General features: G+C 44.4%; 2 protein-coding genes across 6 annotated transcripts in view; one reads left to right on the top strand and one right to left on the bottom strand.

Annotated features, from left to right (window-relative positions):
• Positions 1–4,311: 4,311 nt before the first annotated feature.
• LOC144504077 (C-C chemokine receptor type 9-like) lies at positions 4,312–5,725 on the top strand. Its single transcript, XM_078229244.1, has one exon. The coding sequence runs from the start codon at positions 4,320–4,322 to the stop codon at positions 5,394–5,396; it is 1,077 nt and encodes a 358-aa protein (XP_078085370.1). The 5' UTR covers positions 4,312–4,319; the 3' UTR covers positions 5,397–5,725.
• Positions 5,726–11,222: 5,497 nt separating this feature from the next.
• fyco1a (FYVE and coiled-coil domain autophagy adaptor 1a) overlaps positions 11,223–19,571 on the bottom strand; it is a 159,202-nt gene continuing 150,853 nt past the window's right edge. For 4 of the 5 annotated variants that reach the window (XM_078198814.1, XM_078198813.1, XM_078198809.1 and 1 more), the window contains one exon: positions 16,467–18,387. In XM_078198814.1, coding sequence (XP_078054940.1) covers positions 18,306–18,387 — 82 coding nt within the window. In that variant the 3' untranslated portion in view covers positions 16,467–18,305. Of the gene's footprint in view, positions 11,616–16,466; positions 18,388–19,571 lie in introns of those variants that run through there. The other variant, XM_078198816.1, reaches the window with a different exon arrangement.

Raw genomic sequence — 19,571 nt, 5'->3', positions numbered from 1 at the left:
TTGTGTATAAACTGCGATCGGCATTAGCCAACTTCGATGGATAGTTAATTATTAGACTTCAGTTCCCCATCTCGGAGAGGGCAAGGACAACACAGCTTGGTTCATAGAAGGAAAATCGAAGCACAGTGGATTCTGGAAATGTGAAATAACAACAGAAAATGCTGGAAATACTCAGCGGGTCAGGCAGCATCAGTGGAGAGAGAAACACAGAGCTAATATTTCAGGCCAGTGGCCCTGCGTAGAACTTTGAAATGCCAATGATCTGAAATACTAACTCTTCGTTTCTCCAAAGATGTTACCTGAGCAGCCGTGTATTCCCAGCGCTTTGTTTTCACGACAAATTGCCAGTTTGGTTTCTTGTTTTATTATTTGCTGCCACTTCTCCAGGAATGCTCAACATGAGAGGTGGTTCAGCTCCTCTCTTCTCGGTTTTCCTCCTTTACCTTGTTACTCTTCATTGCAATGTCGTTTCCCTTCCTGCGTTTGATCCTGTTTTTGCTAAAACTCAAGTTCACGCCTATATCTTTCCTCAGCCACTGTCTCGGCCTCTGACTTGATTTGATTTATTATTGTCGTGTGTATTGGTATACAGTGAAAAATATTGTTTCTTGCTTGCTATACAAACAAAGCATACTGTTCAGAGAAGGAAAGGAGAGACTGCAGATTGTAGTGTTACAGTCATAGCTAGGGTGTAGAGAAAGATCAAATCAGTGCGAGGTAGATCCATTCAAAAGTCTGATGGCAGCAGGGAAGAAGCTGTTCTTGAGTCGGTTGGTAGGCGACCTCAGACTTTTGTATCTTTTTCCCGACGGAAGAAGATGGAGAAGAGAATGTCCGAGGTGGTGGGGTCCTTAATTATGTTGGCTGCTTTTCTGAGGCAGTGGGAAGTTTAAACAGAGTCAATGGGTGGGAGGCTGGTTTGCGTGATGGACTGGGTTACATTCACAACCCTTTGTAATTTCTTGCAGTCTTGGGCAGAGCAGGAGTACATAAGGGAGAAGGAAAGGAGGAGGCGCAGAATATAGTGTTACAGTCATAGCTGGGGTAGCTAGAGAAAGATCAACTCAATTAAGAGCGTAAAAAGAGCGAAAAGATGGAATTAGAGGATATGTTGGGGACGATCTTTTGTTTTCGGTCCACATGGATGTCAATTTAAATTTGATCTCCCTGTTTCCAATTCTCCCTTGATTGTCGATGTCTCATTGACATTCAGTGTTTTTTTTATACTTTTCCAATTCAATCAAATCAAATCCAATTCAGAGTCTCAACAAGTTGAGACATTTCAGATCCAGGCTGACAAGACAGGGCAAGCGACCAAACCACCCTGTCCTGGGCCTGATCTACATGAGCCAAGCTGATTGGAGAAGGGGAGGCCCCTCCCCCAAGACCCGAGCCCACCCGCATCCCAGCCAAAAGGCCGAGACGCCGCCCCCAAAAATCGCTTCATATGAAACCTCAGCGCAACCTAATGACCTCGACCAAGTGCGGCCGACCATGGGGTGCCGACCATACTACACTTGATCTCAGCCAAAAGGCCGAGAAGCGACATTCAGTGTTACTCTGATCACTGCTGTAACCGTCCCAAGATCTAGCCTCCCTTCCAATTCTGATGGAAGCTCATTAGTTAGCTCATTAGAATCAGTCTGGGTGCGAATAAGAAATAGCAAGGGAAAGAAGTCCCTAGTGGGAGTAATCTATAGGTCCTCTAATAGAAGCTCCACAGTAGGATGCAGTATGAACCAGGAAATATTGGGGGTTTATAAGAAAGGTACAAGAATAATTATGGAGGTCCATTTTCATTCTTGAAGCTGGCAGAAACTGTGGATGAGTTACTAGTTGTCCACCGCGTTTGTTTCTTTCCTCCATCAGCTTCAATGGACAGAAAACATCGGGAGTGGGATGTAAACTGGGCAATTGAGCAGCAACCACTGGTTTTATGCCCATTGCCAGAAGTAAAATTTACCCAATAAACGTATCGAGACAACGTACTATTTCCTAGATTTGCCAATCTTATCCTTTTCATCTTCTACCCTGAATCAATGACAATTTAATGACAAGTCTTTCACGTGAAACCTTTTCTGAATGTCCCTCAATGAAATTACATCGGGGAGGGTTTTTCCCTTCTAAAGCAGAGTTTGCTGTGAAAACAATGATGAGTCAAGTGATAGTCGCTGTTAAATAGGCAGAAATGGTCCAGGAACTTCAAGTGAGAGGCAGATGCCAGGTTAAGTGTCAACAGCTAGAAACGTCCCAATTGTGCTGCTCCACCATTAGCTTCATTAAAAAAACAGCAACTTGCCTGCCTCCCTGTTGGGCACTGAACAGTGTTCAGTTTCTTGTACTTGCATGAATCAAATTTGCCACAAAAAGTTATTTTTTGTCATTACAAGTGAAAGTATGTGCGGCACGGTGGCACAGTGGTTAGCACTGCTGCTTCACAGCGCCAGGGACCCGGGTTCGATTCCCGGCTTGGGTCACTGTCTGTGTGGAGTTTTCACATTCTCCCTGTGTCGGCGTGGGATTCCTCCGGGTGCTCCGGTTTCCTCCCACAGTCCAAGGATGTGTGGGTTAGGTGGATTGGCCATGCTAAGTCGCCCCTTGGTGTCAGGGGACTAGCTAGGGTAAATGCATGAGGTTATGGGGATAGAGCCTGGGTGGGATTGTGGTTGATGCAGACTTCATGGGCCGAATGGCCTCCTTCTGCACTGTACGATTCTATTCTATTCTACCCATTTAGTGTTACAATGCATCTTTATGACTAATCAACACCTCTGGCAGTTAACTCTTACAAGTGTGGAGTCTCAATCCTTCAGCTATCAACAACGTCTGGGGGTTTTTAAAAATGTGAAATTTAAATCTGTGTTTACTTTTTCTTTCTGTCTTACTTTTATCTCTTTCTCTTAACACTAATCTTTCTTTCGTTTAAAAATGGAAAATGTTGGACATACTCAGCTTGTCGGTGGAGGGAGAGATGGAGTGAACATTTCAGGCTGATAACCTTTATTTGTTTTTCTGTACCTCACTGTCACTGAATTCTAATTTACCCTCCTTCTCGAGTGGTTAAGGAGATACACAGATGCTTGTTTTCTTTACTCATGTTTTAGATGCCTTTGCACGAAAAAAAGTGAAAAAATTAAAAGTCAAAACTTATGAAAAGGACCCTCAGCAACAAAACCTGGCCCATTAAGTTTTATCTCACAACTCAAAATGAGCTCCATCATTTTACAATTCATTAAGTTGAATTATCTGGCTTGGAATTGTCCTCCACTTAACTGGAATTTTAAATTTGCGGCTTCCAGTCCAGACAGAGCTCACCAGGAACGTAGCTCTGTTATTCTTCAAGACCCAAAGAAACATAACATCTGGACTAGGTGATTTGTTTTCTTGGATCTTCAGCTCTTCTGCAACGTGGACCTCACAATGTTTATGGGATATTTTTCAGCAGAGTAGGTTGTAGGTGGCACAGTGGTTAGCACTGCTACCTCACAGCGCCAGGGACCTGGGTTCAATTTTTGGCTTAGGTCACTGTCTGCGTGGAGTCTGCACGTTCTCCCCGTGTCTGCGTGGGTTTCCAGCTGGTGCTCAGGTTTCCTCCCACAGTCCGAAAGATGTGCTGGTTAGGTGTATTGGCCATGCTAAATTCTCTCTCAGTGTACCCGAACAGGCACCGGAGTGTGGTGACTAGGGGTTTTTCCACAGTAACTTAATTGCAGTGTTAAGATAAGCCTACTTAAAAATAAAAAAAATTAGATGGTTGCTTTCTAGATACAATCAACTTAATCCTTTAAATATTTGACTCTTAACTTCAACACTAATCTTTTCAAGATCTAAGTTGCTCTTTCGCTGGTGTGACAGTAGAATATTTTTAGCCTTGGTTTTGATTCTACTTGCCTGTAGAGCTGCCTTAAAAATAATTCCTTTGTGAAAATCTCTGCTGTGCATTTTCTTTTTATAAATCTACATTTGAATCTGAATGGCACTGCCGCCTCACAGCGCCAGGGACCTGGGTTTGATTCCTGGCTTGGGTCACTATCTGTGTGGAGTCTGCATGTTCTCCTCGCGTCTGCGTGGGTTTCCTCCCACAGTCTGAAAGAGGTGCTGGTTAGGTGCATTAGCCATATTAAATTCTCCCTTAGTGGACCCGAACAAGCGCTGGAGTGTGGCGACTAGGGGATTTTCACAGTAACTTCATTGCAGTGTTAATGTAAGCTTGCCTGTGACACTAATAAATAAACTTTAATTATATTGTATGATCTGTAACTGTAGTTAACCAACAGTTTGTTTAATTGCAGGAGACAATAACTACCGAAGTCCCAGTCATGTATGGAGATGATAGCAAAGAAGACCTTTCACTGACCACAGTTCCTGACTACAGTCTCTACTATATTGATTATGAAGAAGGCGGTGGAATGTGCAGCAAATCAGAAGTTAGACAATTTGCCCAGTATTATATCCCACCTTTCTATATTATTGTGTTTCTCTTGGGCTTTGTAGGGAACATGGTGGTGGTGGTGCTTTATGCTTCCTACAAAAGAATGAGAAACATGACAGATGTCTACCTTCTAAATCTGGCCATTGCTGACCTGCTCTTCCTGGGCACTCTACCATTCTGGGCACTAGATGCGAAACTGGGATGGATATTCGGAAATTTCCTGTGCAAAACGGTCAAGGCCCTTTACAAAATAAACTTCTTCAGCTGCATGCTGTTGCTGACCTGCATCAGCATTGACCGATACATCGCTATAGTTAAAGCAGTAAAGGCCCATGCCTCAAAACATAAAATACTTCTTCATAGCAAACTGATCTCCCTGATTGTTTGGGTAACCGCAGTATTGTTGTCTCTCCCAGATTTTTGCTATAGTTCAAAAGATGAAAACCAAAAGAGCTGCGGAACAGACTATCCAGGGAATATTCTGAAAGCGTCGGGATTTGCAGTACAGGTGACTGTTGGTTTCTTTGTCCCTCTTGCTGTCATGGTGTTCTGCTACTCCATGATTGTTTGGAAACTGCTCCAGGCGAAAAACTTTCAAAGGCACAGAGCTATAAAGGTGATAGGGACAGTGGTGAGCGCTTTCATCCTCTCGCAATTACCGTACAACAGCATCATGATCGTGCAAGCTATGGACGCTGTCAACATCACAATAACGGACTGTAAAACGCTCAAGAATGTGGACGTCGCCACCCAGATCGCCCGGAGCATCGCCTTCCTGCACTCCTGCCTGAACCCATTCCTGTATGTATTTCTCGGGGTGAAGTTCCGTCAAGATTTGTTGAAAATTTTGAAAGATAGCGGATGTATGAGCCAACAACAGTTCAGGAAAATGATGAGACCACGACACGGCAGCTGGAAACGGTCTTCTGTTCATTCAGAAACAACACGGACATTGTCCTTGTAAATGCCATTTGTAGAAGCACGGAATTAAGAAGCTGTGGGACAGGTGCACAAATATTTCCCCATTCCAGCTCCTTGTTGGATCAGAACATCTGGTACTTAAAAGGAAAGAACAGCTGAAGAGTTTTTTTTTGTTATACTTTTCTAATTGGACTTAATGTTCACCTATTAGGTAGGGCGGCACGGTGGCAGAGTGGTTAGTACTGCTACCTCACAGCGCCAGGGACCCGGGTTCAATTCCAGCCTCGGGTCACTGTCTGTGCGGAGTCTGCACATCCTCCCCGTGTCTGCGGGGGTTTCCTCCCGCTCCAAAGATGTGCAGTAAGCTAAAAGCAAAATACTGTGGATGCTGGAATCTGAAACAAAAACAGAAAATGCTGGAAAATCTCAGCAGGTCTGACAGCATCTGTGGAGAGAGAATAGAGCCAATGTTTCAAGTAGGGTCAGCCGGACGTGAAATGTTGGCTCTATTCTCTCTCTACAGATGCTGTCAGACCTGCTGAGAGTTTTCCAATACTTTCTGTTTTTGTGCCAAAGATGTGCAGGTTAAGTGGGTTGGCCACAGTAAATTTCACTTTAGTGTCCAAAGATGTACAGGTTTGGTGGATTGGCTATGGTAAATGTGTGGATAGGACTGGGACTGGGTAAGATGGTTCTAAAAAGTAGCAATTAGATGGGAAAGCAGTTGTACCATTCTTATAAGATAAATAAATATTAAATGAGTGGAACTGGGAGAAGAACTTGGTTTTTTAAACTCGTAATGAGTCTCAAAACTATTACCCGACTGCAGAAAACTAAAAGTAACACTGGGCAGTGGGGGTGGCAGAGTGCTTTGGTGCTGGTTAGGTGCATTAGCCATGCTAAATTCTCCCTCAGTGTACCCAAACAGGCGCCGGAGTGTAGCGACCAGGCAATTTTCACAGTATTAATGTTAATGCAGTGTAAATATAAGCCTACTTGTGACACTAATAAATACTTTAAAAACTGAATCAGCAGCACCATGAACGGAAAGGAAATTGGCTTGCACTTGCAATTCCCCCACACGATGTGACCCCCCATCATTAGTGTTGCTTGCACGCTGCAGGCAGAATGAAGTGAAGCTGTGCATCCTCAGAGATTCACCTCAAGGATGCCACTAACAATGTCCAGAGAACAGGATGCCCAGTGTCTCTCTCAGTTAGTGACAAGGGAGAATCAGTTGGTGCACATTTTAAAAACTGGATAAAGAGACGTCAGGGTAATGAGTGAGGTGATGCTAATGTGGCCGACACTCATGCAGTGGAATTCATTGATAGCTTTAAAAATGTTACTTTCTTTTGGCATTAGAATGCTTGAATAGGAAATTACTATCTGGGTTATTTTATTACTTTGTTTTTTTGCATTAAAAATGTGTTTTAATAAGGTGTCAGTGACTTGTAGCAATTGGTATATTCACTCGCTGAAAGGAAATTATTTGTACTAGATTTTTATTTGGGAAATGCCTACTGTATTCATGATTTTTAAAATGCTTTGTGTATGTAATATAGAATCCGGTGCCATCAGTCAAGCCATGTGTCAGACCTATAAAGGCAGGCACACTAAGGAATTGATTTTAAATAATGCTTTTGCAGAAGTAGTAAAATATTGCATGTATGTAGGTCAAGGTATGGTATGACCATCTAAAGTCATCTTCATACTAATTTTAAATGCATTTTGTTCAGTTTTCAATTACATTTCCTTCAATATTTTGTAAGAATTTCAAGTAATCAGTCTCTTTTGTACTTGTATATCTAAAACGGACAATAAAACTGTGTGAACTGTAGCTCCCAGTTTGCCTTCAGCGTTCTCTTTGTATTCAACTATCTTTTTCACATGTGGCAGTAACATTTTATGATAGTTCTCTTAATCGGCTTTGTAATTGTTAGATTACAATTCCGGATGTTCCCGCCAGCGGGGGTCTTCCAGTCCGCCGGTGTCGACTCCCTGCCAACTCTCTGCAAGTGAAACCCCACTTCACTGCCTCTTCGCCATAGCCTTGCAAATTGTTCCTCTTCAGCTGATGATCCAGCTCTCTTTTGAAAGCCCCAGCTGAATCTGCCTCCACTACCCGTTCCTGCAGGGCATTCCAGATCAGAATCACCTGCTGAGTGAAACACGGCTTTTCCTCGTGTCGCCATTGCTTCTTTTGCCAACCACCTTAAGTTGGTGTCCTCTGGTTCGCGATCTGTCCACTAATGGCAACAGTTTCTCCCTCTGTACCCTGTTCAGACTCTCTGATGATTTTGAACACCTCTATCAAATCTGCTCTTTATCTTCTATACTCCAAGAGATGCAGCCCCAGCTCCTCCAATCTATCTATGTCACTGAAGTTCCTCATCCCTGGAACCATTCTTTTCTGCACCCTCTCTAAAGTGGTTGAATGTGTTTTACACATGTGTGGAACGTTGTATAAAAGTGTTTTGTACACTTTGTATACAATATGGCAGGTTTATAAGCCCTAGTATTGTTTCCCTAACTGGTAGACAAACAGGATGCCAATGGCTTCCACTGTGAGTGCAATCAACAACCAGTTCGTCCCAGTGTTTTTCTGCTCAAGTTTCGGTTCACTGAACATGTAGGGCTTCGCAAGTGGATGGGTTCAGAGTGAGTAACAATCTTGTCCTTTAAAATCCCCCATGAACCAGCACAATTGGGCTGCATTTTAGCATGTAATGTTTTGAAAATTGCTATGAAAAACATTCCTAGATGTACTGGGTTTGATTCCTGGCTTGGGTCACTGTCTGTGCAGAGTCTGCATGTTCTCCCCGTGTCTGTGCGGGTTTCCTCCGGGTGCTCTGGTTTCCTCCCAGTCTGAAAGTTGTGCTGGTTAGGGTGCATTGGCCATGCTAAATTCTCCCTTGGTGTACCCGAACAGTGTGGCAACGAGGAGATTTTCACAGTAACTTCATTGCAGTGTTAATGTAAGCCTATTTGTGACACTAATAAATAAAATAAACTTTCATTTTAAAATCCCCTGCCCTTGTCAGCCTAAAATTGGGCACCTTTAGCAGAAACTTGTGGTGATGAATTCGATCAGCGGTGTCTCCTGGGCAGGTTGGCTTCCAGTGCAATGTTTTCTTTAAACTTGTGCGAAAGATTTGTGCTGGAAATTCCTCAGTCTTTTGCACTGGTTTGGCTGAATTTGGGTTAAAAAAATCCAACAGAAACCCCCGTCCGTGATGTTAAAAACTAAACATTGAAAATGCTGGGAACATTCAGCAGGTCTGGTGGTATCTGTGGAGGGAGAAACAAAGTTGATGGCCTGAATTTTCCCTTTATATGAGATCACCCCTGCATTCCCCGCCCAATTAAGTGTACACAGCTCAGTACCCATTTATAAACACCTTCAATGGCTCTGACACACCAATTGCACCAACTTTAAATGGTGTTTTTGGGGCAAAGGGCAAGATTCTCTCAGTTCTGAGTTAAAAACCTACCAGGATTCAAATGACCTCAGTGGAGTGGAACTTTTGACAATCCGTTCTTGTGTGTGGAGGGTACCTTTCCTGCAACTAATACGGGTGGCATGGTGGCACAGTGGTTAGCACTGCTGCCTCACAGTGACATGGACCCAGGTTCGATTCCAGCCTTGGGTCGGTCACTGTGTGGAGTTTGCACGTTTTCCTCGTGTTCGCGTGGTTTTCTTCCGGGTGCTCCAGTTTCCTCCCACACTCTGAAAGGTGTGCTGGTTAGTTGCTAAATTCTCCCTCAGTGCACCCGAACAGGCGCTGGAGTGTGGCGACTAGGGGATTTTCACAGTAACTTCATTGCGGTGTTAATGTAAGACTACTTGTGACACTAATACTTAAGCTTAATAAGAGCTTGGGTTGGGGTTTGGGGCGGGTGAGTGTTGGGGGCCTCAACATTGTGGCAGGAGCAATTTTATTGTCATTTTAGCTACTGTTCCGCAGTTTGGAAATGTTAGTCTCATTACAGATATGTTGACTGCATCTTTAGCATTGCTGATGGTTAGTTTTGCTATTAGTGTCATGTTGCTAATCATCAGCTCCCATTCTCAGTAAATATTCTCACTTTTACTATTGAATATGGGTAAGTTGGTAGGGCAATTTTGAATATACCGTCACTGGCCCAATTAAAACCAATGTGGGTTACTTGGAGCGCAGATTTAACAGTCTCTCGCTGTACTTCCAATGCCTGTGTGTCTCCACGGGGTAATGGCTGCTTCAAGTCACTTTATCGTTGCATGTTGCCTTTCTGATGCTACAACATGGGTCCGCAGTACAGCTCGTGGGAATTCTTCAGTCCCACCAATAACAAAACTTCCACTATTGCTTTGTATGTGTTAAGTAGGTTGAAACTGAAACGAATCTCAGATTGGCAAAACTATGAGTCAGTCCTCTTTAATCTTTCTGTATGCAGTTTTTGAAAACGGTCGTTTTTTTATTTAAAACCAGACTGATTGGTTGATAATTGGATTTTGCATTAAATTCTGCAAACACCGGATCTTTAGCACACGTTATGCAAGATGCAGTTTAGAGGATGCATCAGAAAATGGCCGTTAACAAAAATGATGCCGATCATAGGGCCTCACGGGAAGAACTGGCAGAACATTGGCACAGTGGTTGGTACTGCTGTCTCACAGTGCCAGGGACCCGGGTTCAATACTGGCCTTGGGCGACTGTGTGGAGTTTGCACGTTCTCCCAGTCTCTGCGTGGGCTTCCTCCGGGGGTGCTCAGTTTGTTCCCATAGCCCAAAGATGTGCAGGTTAGGTGGATTGGCCATGCTGGATGCGTGGGATTACGGGGGATACGGTGGGGGAGAGGGCCTGGGTAAGATGCTCAGTCAGGGAGTCGGTGTATACTCGATGGGTCGAATGGCCTCCTTCTGCACTGTAGAGATTCTATGATTCTATGAATATGCAAACTTCAGACAGACAGTCATCCAAGCCGGAATCAAACCCAGGTTCCTGGTGCTCTGAGGCTGTTTTGCTGAGATGGACAAGAGACCCCCACCGTGCCTCAGGAAACAATGGGGCACACTTCTTGCAGGCCAGGAGAAACAGGAGAGCTTCTTTTCGGCCCTACAAGCTCCCTCATCATCAACTCTCCTACTCTGCACTTGGCTTGGATATCCCAGACCACGACTTGAGGAGCAGACCCCTCTTCCTCCAGGATCAGACTTCCTTTGTCCTGCAGCCTCCTCTGGAATGTGCCACCTACCCGACTGATCTGCCGGGATCTGCCAACCAAGCTGACTTCCAGGTGGGGCAGCTGTCAGGGCCAAAGGACGTACATCGTGGAGTCGAAACAATGACTTCTGGGTTTCCTGCGGGCTACAGGATTCCCAGCCCCAATCCTCTCCCAGTGCGTCAGGAAGTAAAAACTCCACTTCCCACCCTTTCCCCCAAGAGAGGGAAAGAAAGATTGGATTCAGAGAGAGGGAGAGAGAAAAAAAGTTCGAAAAAAACCCCACAAATTGCTTTTACTTCCAGGAATTATATTCCACAGTTTGAATAGCTGTCTGTGTGGAGTTTGCACATTCTCCTCGGTGTCTGCGTGGGTTTCCTCCGGGTGCTCCGGTTTCCCCCCCACAGTCCAAAGATGTGCGGGTTAGGTTGATTGGTCATGCTAAAATTGCCCTTAGTGTCCTGGGATGCGTAGGTTAGAGGGATTAGTGGGTAAATATGTGGGGGTGGGGCCTGGGTGGGATTGTGGTCGGTGCAGACTCGATGGGCCGAATGGCCTCTTTCTGTGCTGTAGGGTTTCTATGATGAGCTCCTACTGTACCAGAGAGATTGAGCGGCGCTACAGGAATGTAAATGTTATAATTAAAAAAGGCCCTCACGCTGCTAAGAGGTTCTGCGGTGATTTTATTTGGTAACAAGTGCAGCTATTTCCAGATGGCTGGCGAGCTGCCAACTTTGTGGGGCTGACAATGGAACAACGCAAATCTTCCTGCAGCCTGTGACAATTTGCAGGACACGGTCGTATCCAGTCCTTCTTTGCCACAAACCGTCGGACAATTTAGACATTAAGAACAGCTTGTAGGTTAACCTTGCTGTTAGTTTGTCAGGAAGTTCTGGCCCGCTTTATTCGCTTCTGCCTTCCTGTTATTCATTGGCTGCTGAGAAAAGTCTCATAGGGAGGTCTTAGCATCATTGGTCTGTGCTGCCTGGTTGAGCAACTGGGTCAATGGTCACCTCCAACTTACTGACTGCCACCACCGGAGTCAGGGCTGACAATGCTGAAAGATAAAAGTTTCACAGTCTTCAAATAGTACATAAAAGCAAAATATTGCGGATGTTCGAAATAGAAACAGAAAAGGCTAGAAATACTCAGCAGGTCTGGCAGCACCTGTGGACAGAGAATCAGACGCCCCTGCTGAGTGCCAGTCTGTATCTTTTTTGCGTGATTTTGCTTTGAGACAGAGTTGTTCATTATTCTGCCCCTAACGCTCATTCAGGACCAATGTTTTCTTTCTTTACTACAACCATTACTGCTCCCATTGCCTTTTGCTCCATGGCATCTCAGTTATTTAATCTCCCGTGCTCTCTACCTAATCCCATGCTCTCGTTTTGAGCTTCAACCCCATGTCCCCCCTCCTATTTCAACAGCATAAAACCCATCACATTTCAACCTCCCTTCAGTTTTTGACGCAAAATGTTAACTCCGGTTGGGGGGGGGGGGGGGCGTCCCACCTGCCACGGGAATTGTAGCGGATGTGGCCCGGCGGTGGACGATGCAAAGATCCGTTGACCTCAGGGCGGGATTTTCCGGTTTTGGAACGAGCCTGGCCAGAAAATCCAACCCTGTTTCTCTCTCCACAGATTCGGCCAGGTTTGTTGAGTATTTCTGATTTTATTTCTATCAATATGTGTTGGACATCTGTCTTTCGCAAAGTACGAATGCCGTTCAGCAAATAGATGGCACACAAGTTGTATTTTTAAAATACATTCTTTATTTGGTATCTGGGCAAGAACTCTGAATCAGAACTTTGTACACTGAAACAAGCGCCTGATGTTACATGGTTCATTGTCACAGAGTCATCATAGAGTCAAGCAAGAAACTCTGAAATCCACCTGAAGGAAGTCGAAAACTTTCTGCGCTTGAAATTAATTTGCAAACTGAATTTGAAATTCTTTGGCAGTGATTAAAATCACACAAAATGCAATTATTAGAGTTTCCACATTTTACTACAGATAGTGTGTTCAAAGGAATTAAAAAGATTCTGAGGTTTTTGCTACGTTGGAAGACTGAAGACCCTGTTTGGTGTTTGGAATCTGCATTACTGTTAAAGCGGTATTACTTTGCAGCCTCTAGATTTTTTTTGCTTTTGGTTAAATGTTTACTGATTAATTATGATTTACTTGAGAGGCAAGGGGCTGGATTTAGTGTCGCGTGTGGTGTAAACAATGCTGCCTCGGTTCAATCGATTGCTGGAGAGGTCCCATGGCAGTCTCCCAGTGTCAGCGAAACCTCCCACAAGTAGGAGCTCAGAAGAGGCAGATGCGGGACCATTGGGATGTCTATTTATGAGATAATTGACACCCATTATCCCTCGAGGTCACTGCAATTCAGTTGTGTCTCAGGGATTTGTGTGCTTGAACGTTGCCCCCTGGGGGTGGGGGAGGGTGGGGTGGGGGGTTGCGCGGTGGGGAGGGGTTCTCTCGTGATCAGGCACTTTGTACCTGATCAGGGGACTCAGCATTGGGAAGGGGCACAGTGCTGAAAAACAAGCCCTCGCAAGTCTTTGCTCAGTGATCTCTGAACCATCCTCACTCACCTTCGGACTGGGTGTCCCACAATGTTTCTGGGCCTCCGGTGGGTGCAGTACGATCAGCAGCCAACATTCCCAACGGCACAGGTAAAGTTGAGTAGCTGCTGGTCTCTGATTGGCCAGCAGCTACTGGCAGGTAGAATGCCGAAGATCTCAATTGTGGGAGAAGCCCAAAGGTGGCCACTTAAGTGCTTGATGGGCATTTGACTTCACCGGGACTCCCCCATGTAACCAATGGGAGTTCCCTGCTGGTTCTCAGACTACAGGGCAAAATGCCCGTTGGCTCCACAAATCTATAAGACCATAAGACCATAAGACATAGGAGCGGAAGTAAGGCCATTCGGCCCATCGAGTCCACTCCACCATTCAATCATGGTTGATTTCAACTCCATTTAGCCCAACATCTATCACAGGATATTGTGGGTGGGGTAATGAGAGAACTTGTGCTTTTCATAACCGTGGGATCTTCCAAAGTGCTCTATAGCCAATGGAGGACTTTTTAAAAATATAGTCACGGCTGCAATGTAGGAAACATTAAGATGTAGAGTCCACACTGGAAAAACAAATGGAAGTAGGTAGATTGAAGGGGATAATGTCTATGTTAGATTTATCATTATCAGGAAGGATAAGGTCCATCAGAGCGTAGGATAACTGGAATAAGGTTTGCGGCACAGTAGGTTGAGTAGGATAAGATCCATGATGGCTCAGATTAACTAGGATAAGTTTCCTGATAGAGTAGGACTGATTGGAGTAGACTCTATAGGATAGCGTGAGATAGGATCCAGGATACTGTAGAACAGTTAGGGTTAGGTTGATAATAAGGTAAGATCCATGATAGGATGGACTGAGCAGGTTAGAATGCATCACATTGTAGATTAGTGGGTTCGGCTCCATGACAGAAGAGATCAAGGACTGCAAAATACATTGTAATTGCATCAGGTGGTGTAGGCCCCATGTTAGGGTCGACAGAGTCAATTAGGGTCATTGACATGGGAGAGTGAATGAAGTCAAGTTCATAAGTGAAGACTAAATGAGGAAGAGTCCATAATTAGGAAAACTGGATTAGATAATGTCCATGGTAGTATAAACAGAATGAATAATGGCCATCCTAGGATATAGCGGGTAGGATAGGGTCCAAGTTAGAGTAGAATGAATGGGTAGGGTCCAATGGAATGGGTATGTTAAGGTTAATTAAAGGCCAGACTTAAGGGTGGATTTTATAGGGGGACAAATTACACGTGCCCCCAACCTAAAAGTCAGTCAATCAGAAATCCAATGGCCCCACAGTGATATTACATTGGGGCATCCTTTCTTGGGTTAGAGTGGGACTTCCGCCCCCATCAGGAAGGATGATCTGCCCTAGAGCTGGCAGTTCTGCAGTCGCATCAGTGTCAGAACAGAATATGGTTATAGAAGAAGGACAATGTCTCCTGGACTTGATTTAAATCTCGGGCCTGGCTCGTAGACCCCCCCATTTGAGGGGTGGGGCTTCCAGGTTAGAGAGGCCACAAGAGACAATTGGAGGGAGGGAAGGGGAGAAATTATCTTGAGGGGTGCCCTTGATGGGTATGCCCCAAAAGTGACACACTCACTTGCCGCCCAAAAGCAGCTCAAGCTGTGATAGCTGGGCTAATCACAATATTCCTGCCTTCCCCACAGGCCGAAAATTGTGGAAAAGGCTGACCGAAGACCTTGAGTGGCAGAGGATTAGCTACTTACAGGCCTCAACAGGCCTAAAGGTGGACAGACTGCCTGACGCCTTACCCACCCTGTATAATTTGAGGGACAGGTTAAGCGTAGGCGAGAAGGCAGCTGGCTGGTAACCAGCTTTATTTTATCAGCTCCCATACTTTCAAAGGCCCAGCTTTCAGCCCTTTGTTGCATATGATACAGGGTACCTTCCATGATATGGTAGTTTGGGAAGGGTAACGTCCATGACATGTTGGGTATAGAGGGATGTGGGCCAAATGCAGGCATTTGGGACTAGCTTAGTGGTTAAAAAAAAGGTGACATTGACACGTTGGGCCGAAGGGCCGGTTTCCATGCTGTAAACCTCTATGACTCTATGACTGGTGATAGTGTCCACAATGGGAAATACATGGTGATATTTGATCCATGATAGCATAGACTGAGTTGAAAAGAGGCTCTTGTGGACTACACTGGTGGGGTAGGATCCATGATGGGCTAGACTGGGAGTGTGGGGGGAGGGTAGGAATCATTTGGTGTCAGCTTTGACTCAGTTGTGGTACTTCTACCTCTAATTCAGAAAGTTGTGAGTTCAAGCCGCATGTTTGAAACTTGAGCGTATAAGCTGGTCTTTCAGTGTTGAAGTGAAGGAGTGCTGCACTGTTGGAGGTTCTATCTTATGACGCATTAAACTGAGACCCTGTCTGCCTTCTTAAATGGATGTGAAACTTGTTATGTAGTTATTTGAAGAACAGCAGGGCGCCACAGTTGTTACTTTTAATACCTAGCATCAACCAACACCATCAAAACAGATTAGTGGGTAATTTATCTCACTGCTGTTTGTGTAATCCTATGTAAAACAAAATGTTGCTACCTTTTCCTACAGGACAACAGTGACTACAATTCAAAAGTATTTCCTTGGCTGTGCAGTGTTTAGGGAGGTTGTGACAAGTGGTACATAAATGCAAGTTTTCAGGTGGAACAGACCTGAGGAGATGAATGATGGACTCCCACTCCTCTGGAGTGGGTTATTGCAACATTTCAAACATCTGCCTATCTGACATCTCCCAGCGAGTAGATCCAAGCCCCATGGCTTTTCTCAGCCTTTTTATACTTGCTGTTCTCTGAATTTTCCTCCATTACCGCCTCCCCACTCCCCGCATTGCCTAAGGTGTAACTAAAACTCTCTTCTTTCCACTTCATCCTCTGCCTTCATTTCCAGTGCTGCCATTTGCTTTAGTCTCACACTCACAGCAACAGGAATACTCTCCTGGGTGGGTTAAATTTAGAATTTTAAATGCCAACGCAGGAAAGAAAAGAAGCTAATTTAACTCATTTACTCCCAGAGCTTTTCTGTAATCATTGCTTCCTCATATGATTTACAGGCTTGTGTCCCATTCAGCACAATTTCCCAATTGAGCTAATTTGCGATACCACCCTTCCACTGGGCTTAATTTAGAAGTGTTTTTTATGACACTGGCAATGTGATAGTTCTGTGGTTTCTCTGCTGTGAGAGTAAGAAAAGGCAGCTTTGGTACTGGCAATGGAAGGAAAGAGTGAGCAAGCAACAAATATGAGGAAAATTTGAGGCGACATAATGAAATAAAAGAGATAGGAGGAAGACTTGATAAACTCCCCAACATTCCTGTATTTTAGCAGGAGACTGCCTTGGCTCATTTCAATGCTATCTGATGTTATGACAACGGAGCACTAGATAGAATGTATGGGTAACGTTTATTCTTTAGCAAGAGAAGGCAATAGCAGTAGATATCTCAGATAAATTTCCCTAAAAGTCCAGGACCTATAGTTTCAATTTCATTAGCATTATGATTTTATCTTATTCTCGGGACAAGGACGTCACTGACAAGGTTGGCATTTATTGGCATATAGGGGGAGGTGATGGCCTAGTGGTATTATTCCTAAACTATAAATCCAGAAACTCAACTAATATTCTGGGGACCCGGATTCGAATCCCACCACGGCAGATGGTGATATTTAAATTCAATAAATATATATGGAATTAAGAATCTACTGATGACCATGAAAACATTGTCGATTGTCAGAAAAACCCAACTGCTTCACTAATGTCCTTTAGGGAAGGAAATCTGCTGTCCTTACCTGGTCTAGCCTACATGTGACTCCAGAGCCACAGCAATGTGGTTGGCTGTCAACTGCCCTCGGGCAACTAGGGATGGGCAATAAATTCTGGTCAGCCAGCGATGCCCATGTCCCATGAATGAATAAAAAAAATGATTACCTGTACCTAGTTGACCTAGGAAGGTAGTGGTATGCAGCCCTCATACACCTCTGCAGTTTATGTGGCAAAGGTGCACCCTAAATTTCCCAAGGTAGGGAGTTTATTCTTTGTAGTGTTTTGATGCTCTTTAGTAATTAGTAGTCCAGTCACATAACCGTTATACTAATGACCCAATCAATCCTCTTGGAATAGGCTGAGAGGGATGGTGGGAAAAGGCAATGGAAGTGGAGCAAACATACTGCAATGTGGACCAATGCAGATCATCCCCATTCTGATCAGTTTAAATATGGCATGCACAATGGGATCTCTGTTTCTTTGCAAGCTTCGCTTTTGGTGATGTAACTAATGATCTGAGGGAAGTACATTCTATTTCTGTGTTTCTCGCCTTAAAGTTATTTTGGTTAAATAATTAATCTTCTATAAAATCCGACCTACTAATTCAAATGAACAAGAGCAAAACGCGCATTGCAATTTGAAAAATATTTTAACTACTTTGCCAAGTTATTTTTCAGATCCTGCACTATTAAAATGGGCAATACTACAAAGCAGTTACATAAAAAAATACTCAAACACCCTTCTCAGCTCCAGGCATACAAACTTTTCAAAATATATCTATCTCTAGTCAAAATATATGTGACATTTAATATAAATAAGTTTTGCTTGTTAAGCTGCCCCGCTTCTAATATCTGACGTTCTTAACCGTACATACTAGGAGATCATCTCCATACATTTACCGCAATGGGCCACATTCACACCACTTGTTCTCCAACGACACTGAGAACGAGAGGATAGTAACCCACTTAATTCTTTCCCATGCACAATACCAATGCTGGTGCTTTCTGTTTGCATGACAGTTTACAATTTCCAAACGAGCCACAGTTGGAAAGTGTGGTAAAAGCGGTGACAGGAGTACAGCAAAAGTGGGTTGCTGCGAAGGAAAAATACCATACCAGTGCCTGATTATATAAACAAAAGATAGTGCAACCGTCACTCCTATTGCAAGACAGGAGGCTCTATTCTCACCCACTAAAGAAATACTGCTTCTCTCTGACACTCTACAGGTATATTATTTATGCATTATGGCTATATATATATGAAAAGTTACTACATACATTTTTATATAAAGCTTTTGCATAGTTTTCAAACCTTGGAAGTAATGCCCCAAATACTCCTGGCTAATTCTTGAACAGTTTAAAAATACATGCAAACGAGTTTTATGGGTCAGAAGCATCACTTCCATCGTAGATTATTGGCTTTTCAACAGTTAGGTGATAAAACACCTTCTTTGAGGTAAACCTAAAAGAAATAAAGTGACAACAATTACTCTGATTGAATAATCAGGTGGGTTTAGCCAGCGAATGAACGAATGTCAAAGTTTTCTTGCAACACTTCTAGACAAACTTCAAACTTGAGAGGTTAAATTGGAACCTTGCACTATGCTGTGGGTTTAAGTTTTCACATTCTGTTTCTATTGCTATGCTGGTAAAAACACATTTTCACCTTGATGGGTTGAATTTTATCCAGCCCGCCATGGTGGGAAACGTGGCGGCCGGGCCCACATAATCACATGGGAGGCTGTGCGTCAGTCTGGACCAAGTGGGAAAACCTCCCGGAGTTAAAATCGGGTGGGAGGCTGTGCATCAGTCTGGCGGGAGTAGGAAAACCTCTTGCAAGTAAGTCGGTGGCAGGAAGGGGCTGACGCATGCAACTCACCAACTCCTGGCGGATGTCAATTATGTTCATTGTCAAACCCCTTGACGTCGATTATCCTGAGTGCAATGGAATTTTAGTGGTGACTTAGGAACTAGAGTCACATGGCTCTCCAGTGCCTCCCAAAGGCTGCCCAGCAAACAGCATGGTGGCACAGTGGTTAGCATTACTGCCTCACAGCACCAGGGACCCGGGTTCAATTCCGGCCTTGAGTCACTGTTTGTGTGGAGTTTGCACATTCGCCCCGTGTCTGTTTCCTCCGGGTGCTCCGGTTTCCTCCCATAGTCCAAAGATGTGCAGGTTAAGTTGACTGGTCATGCTAAATTGTCCCTTAGTGTCAGGGGGACTGGCAGGATAAATACGTAGGGTTACGGGGATAGGACCTGGATGGGATTGTTGTTGGTGCAGGCTCGATGGGTTGAATGGCCTCCTTCTGCACTGTAGCGTCTCTAAACCCAGAGGGGGGGAATGCCTCATTTACAGGCAGTCAGTGCCCAATCAATGGACCCAACATTGGGAGAGGGTGAAGGGGACCACTGTAAACCACCCCTCTGCTCTTGCCTCCAACCTCCTCCACCCACCTTTCCAGCAAACTTCTACCTGCGACCCCATTCCACCTCATTTAGCATTGGCTCCAGATCCCTGGTGAAATCATTAGAGCTGCCACTCCTAATGGCATTGCCTCTGATTGGCCAGCATTTCTCGGGAACTGGGATTTCTGCCCCCAGGGAAAGCCCGATGTTGGCTAATTAAGTATCTTACAGGGCGTC

Source organism: Mustelus asterias, chromosome 2, assembly GCF_964213995.1.
Source record: "Mustelus asterias chromosome 2, sMusAst1.hap1.1, whole genome shotgun sequence".
NCBI lineage: Eukaryota > Metazoa > Chordata > Chondrichthyes > Carcharhiniformes > Triakidae > Mustelus > Mustelus asterias.
This window is presented reverse-complemented; position numbering and strand designations above follow the sequence as displayed.

Coding starts and splice junctions, on each gene's coding strand:
- LOC144504077 (XM_078229244.1), top strand. CDS start 4,320: ATGTATGGAGATGATAGCAAAGAAGACCTTTCACTGACCACAGTTCCT.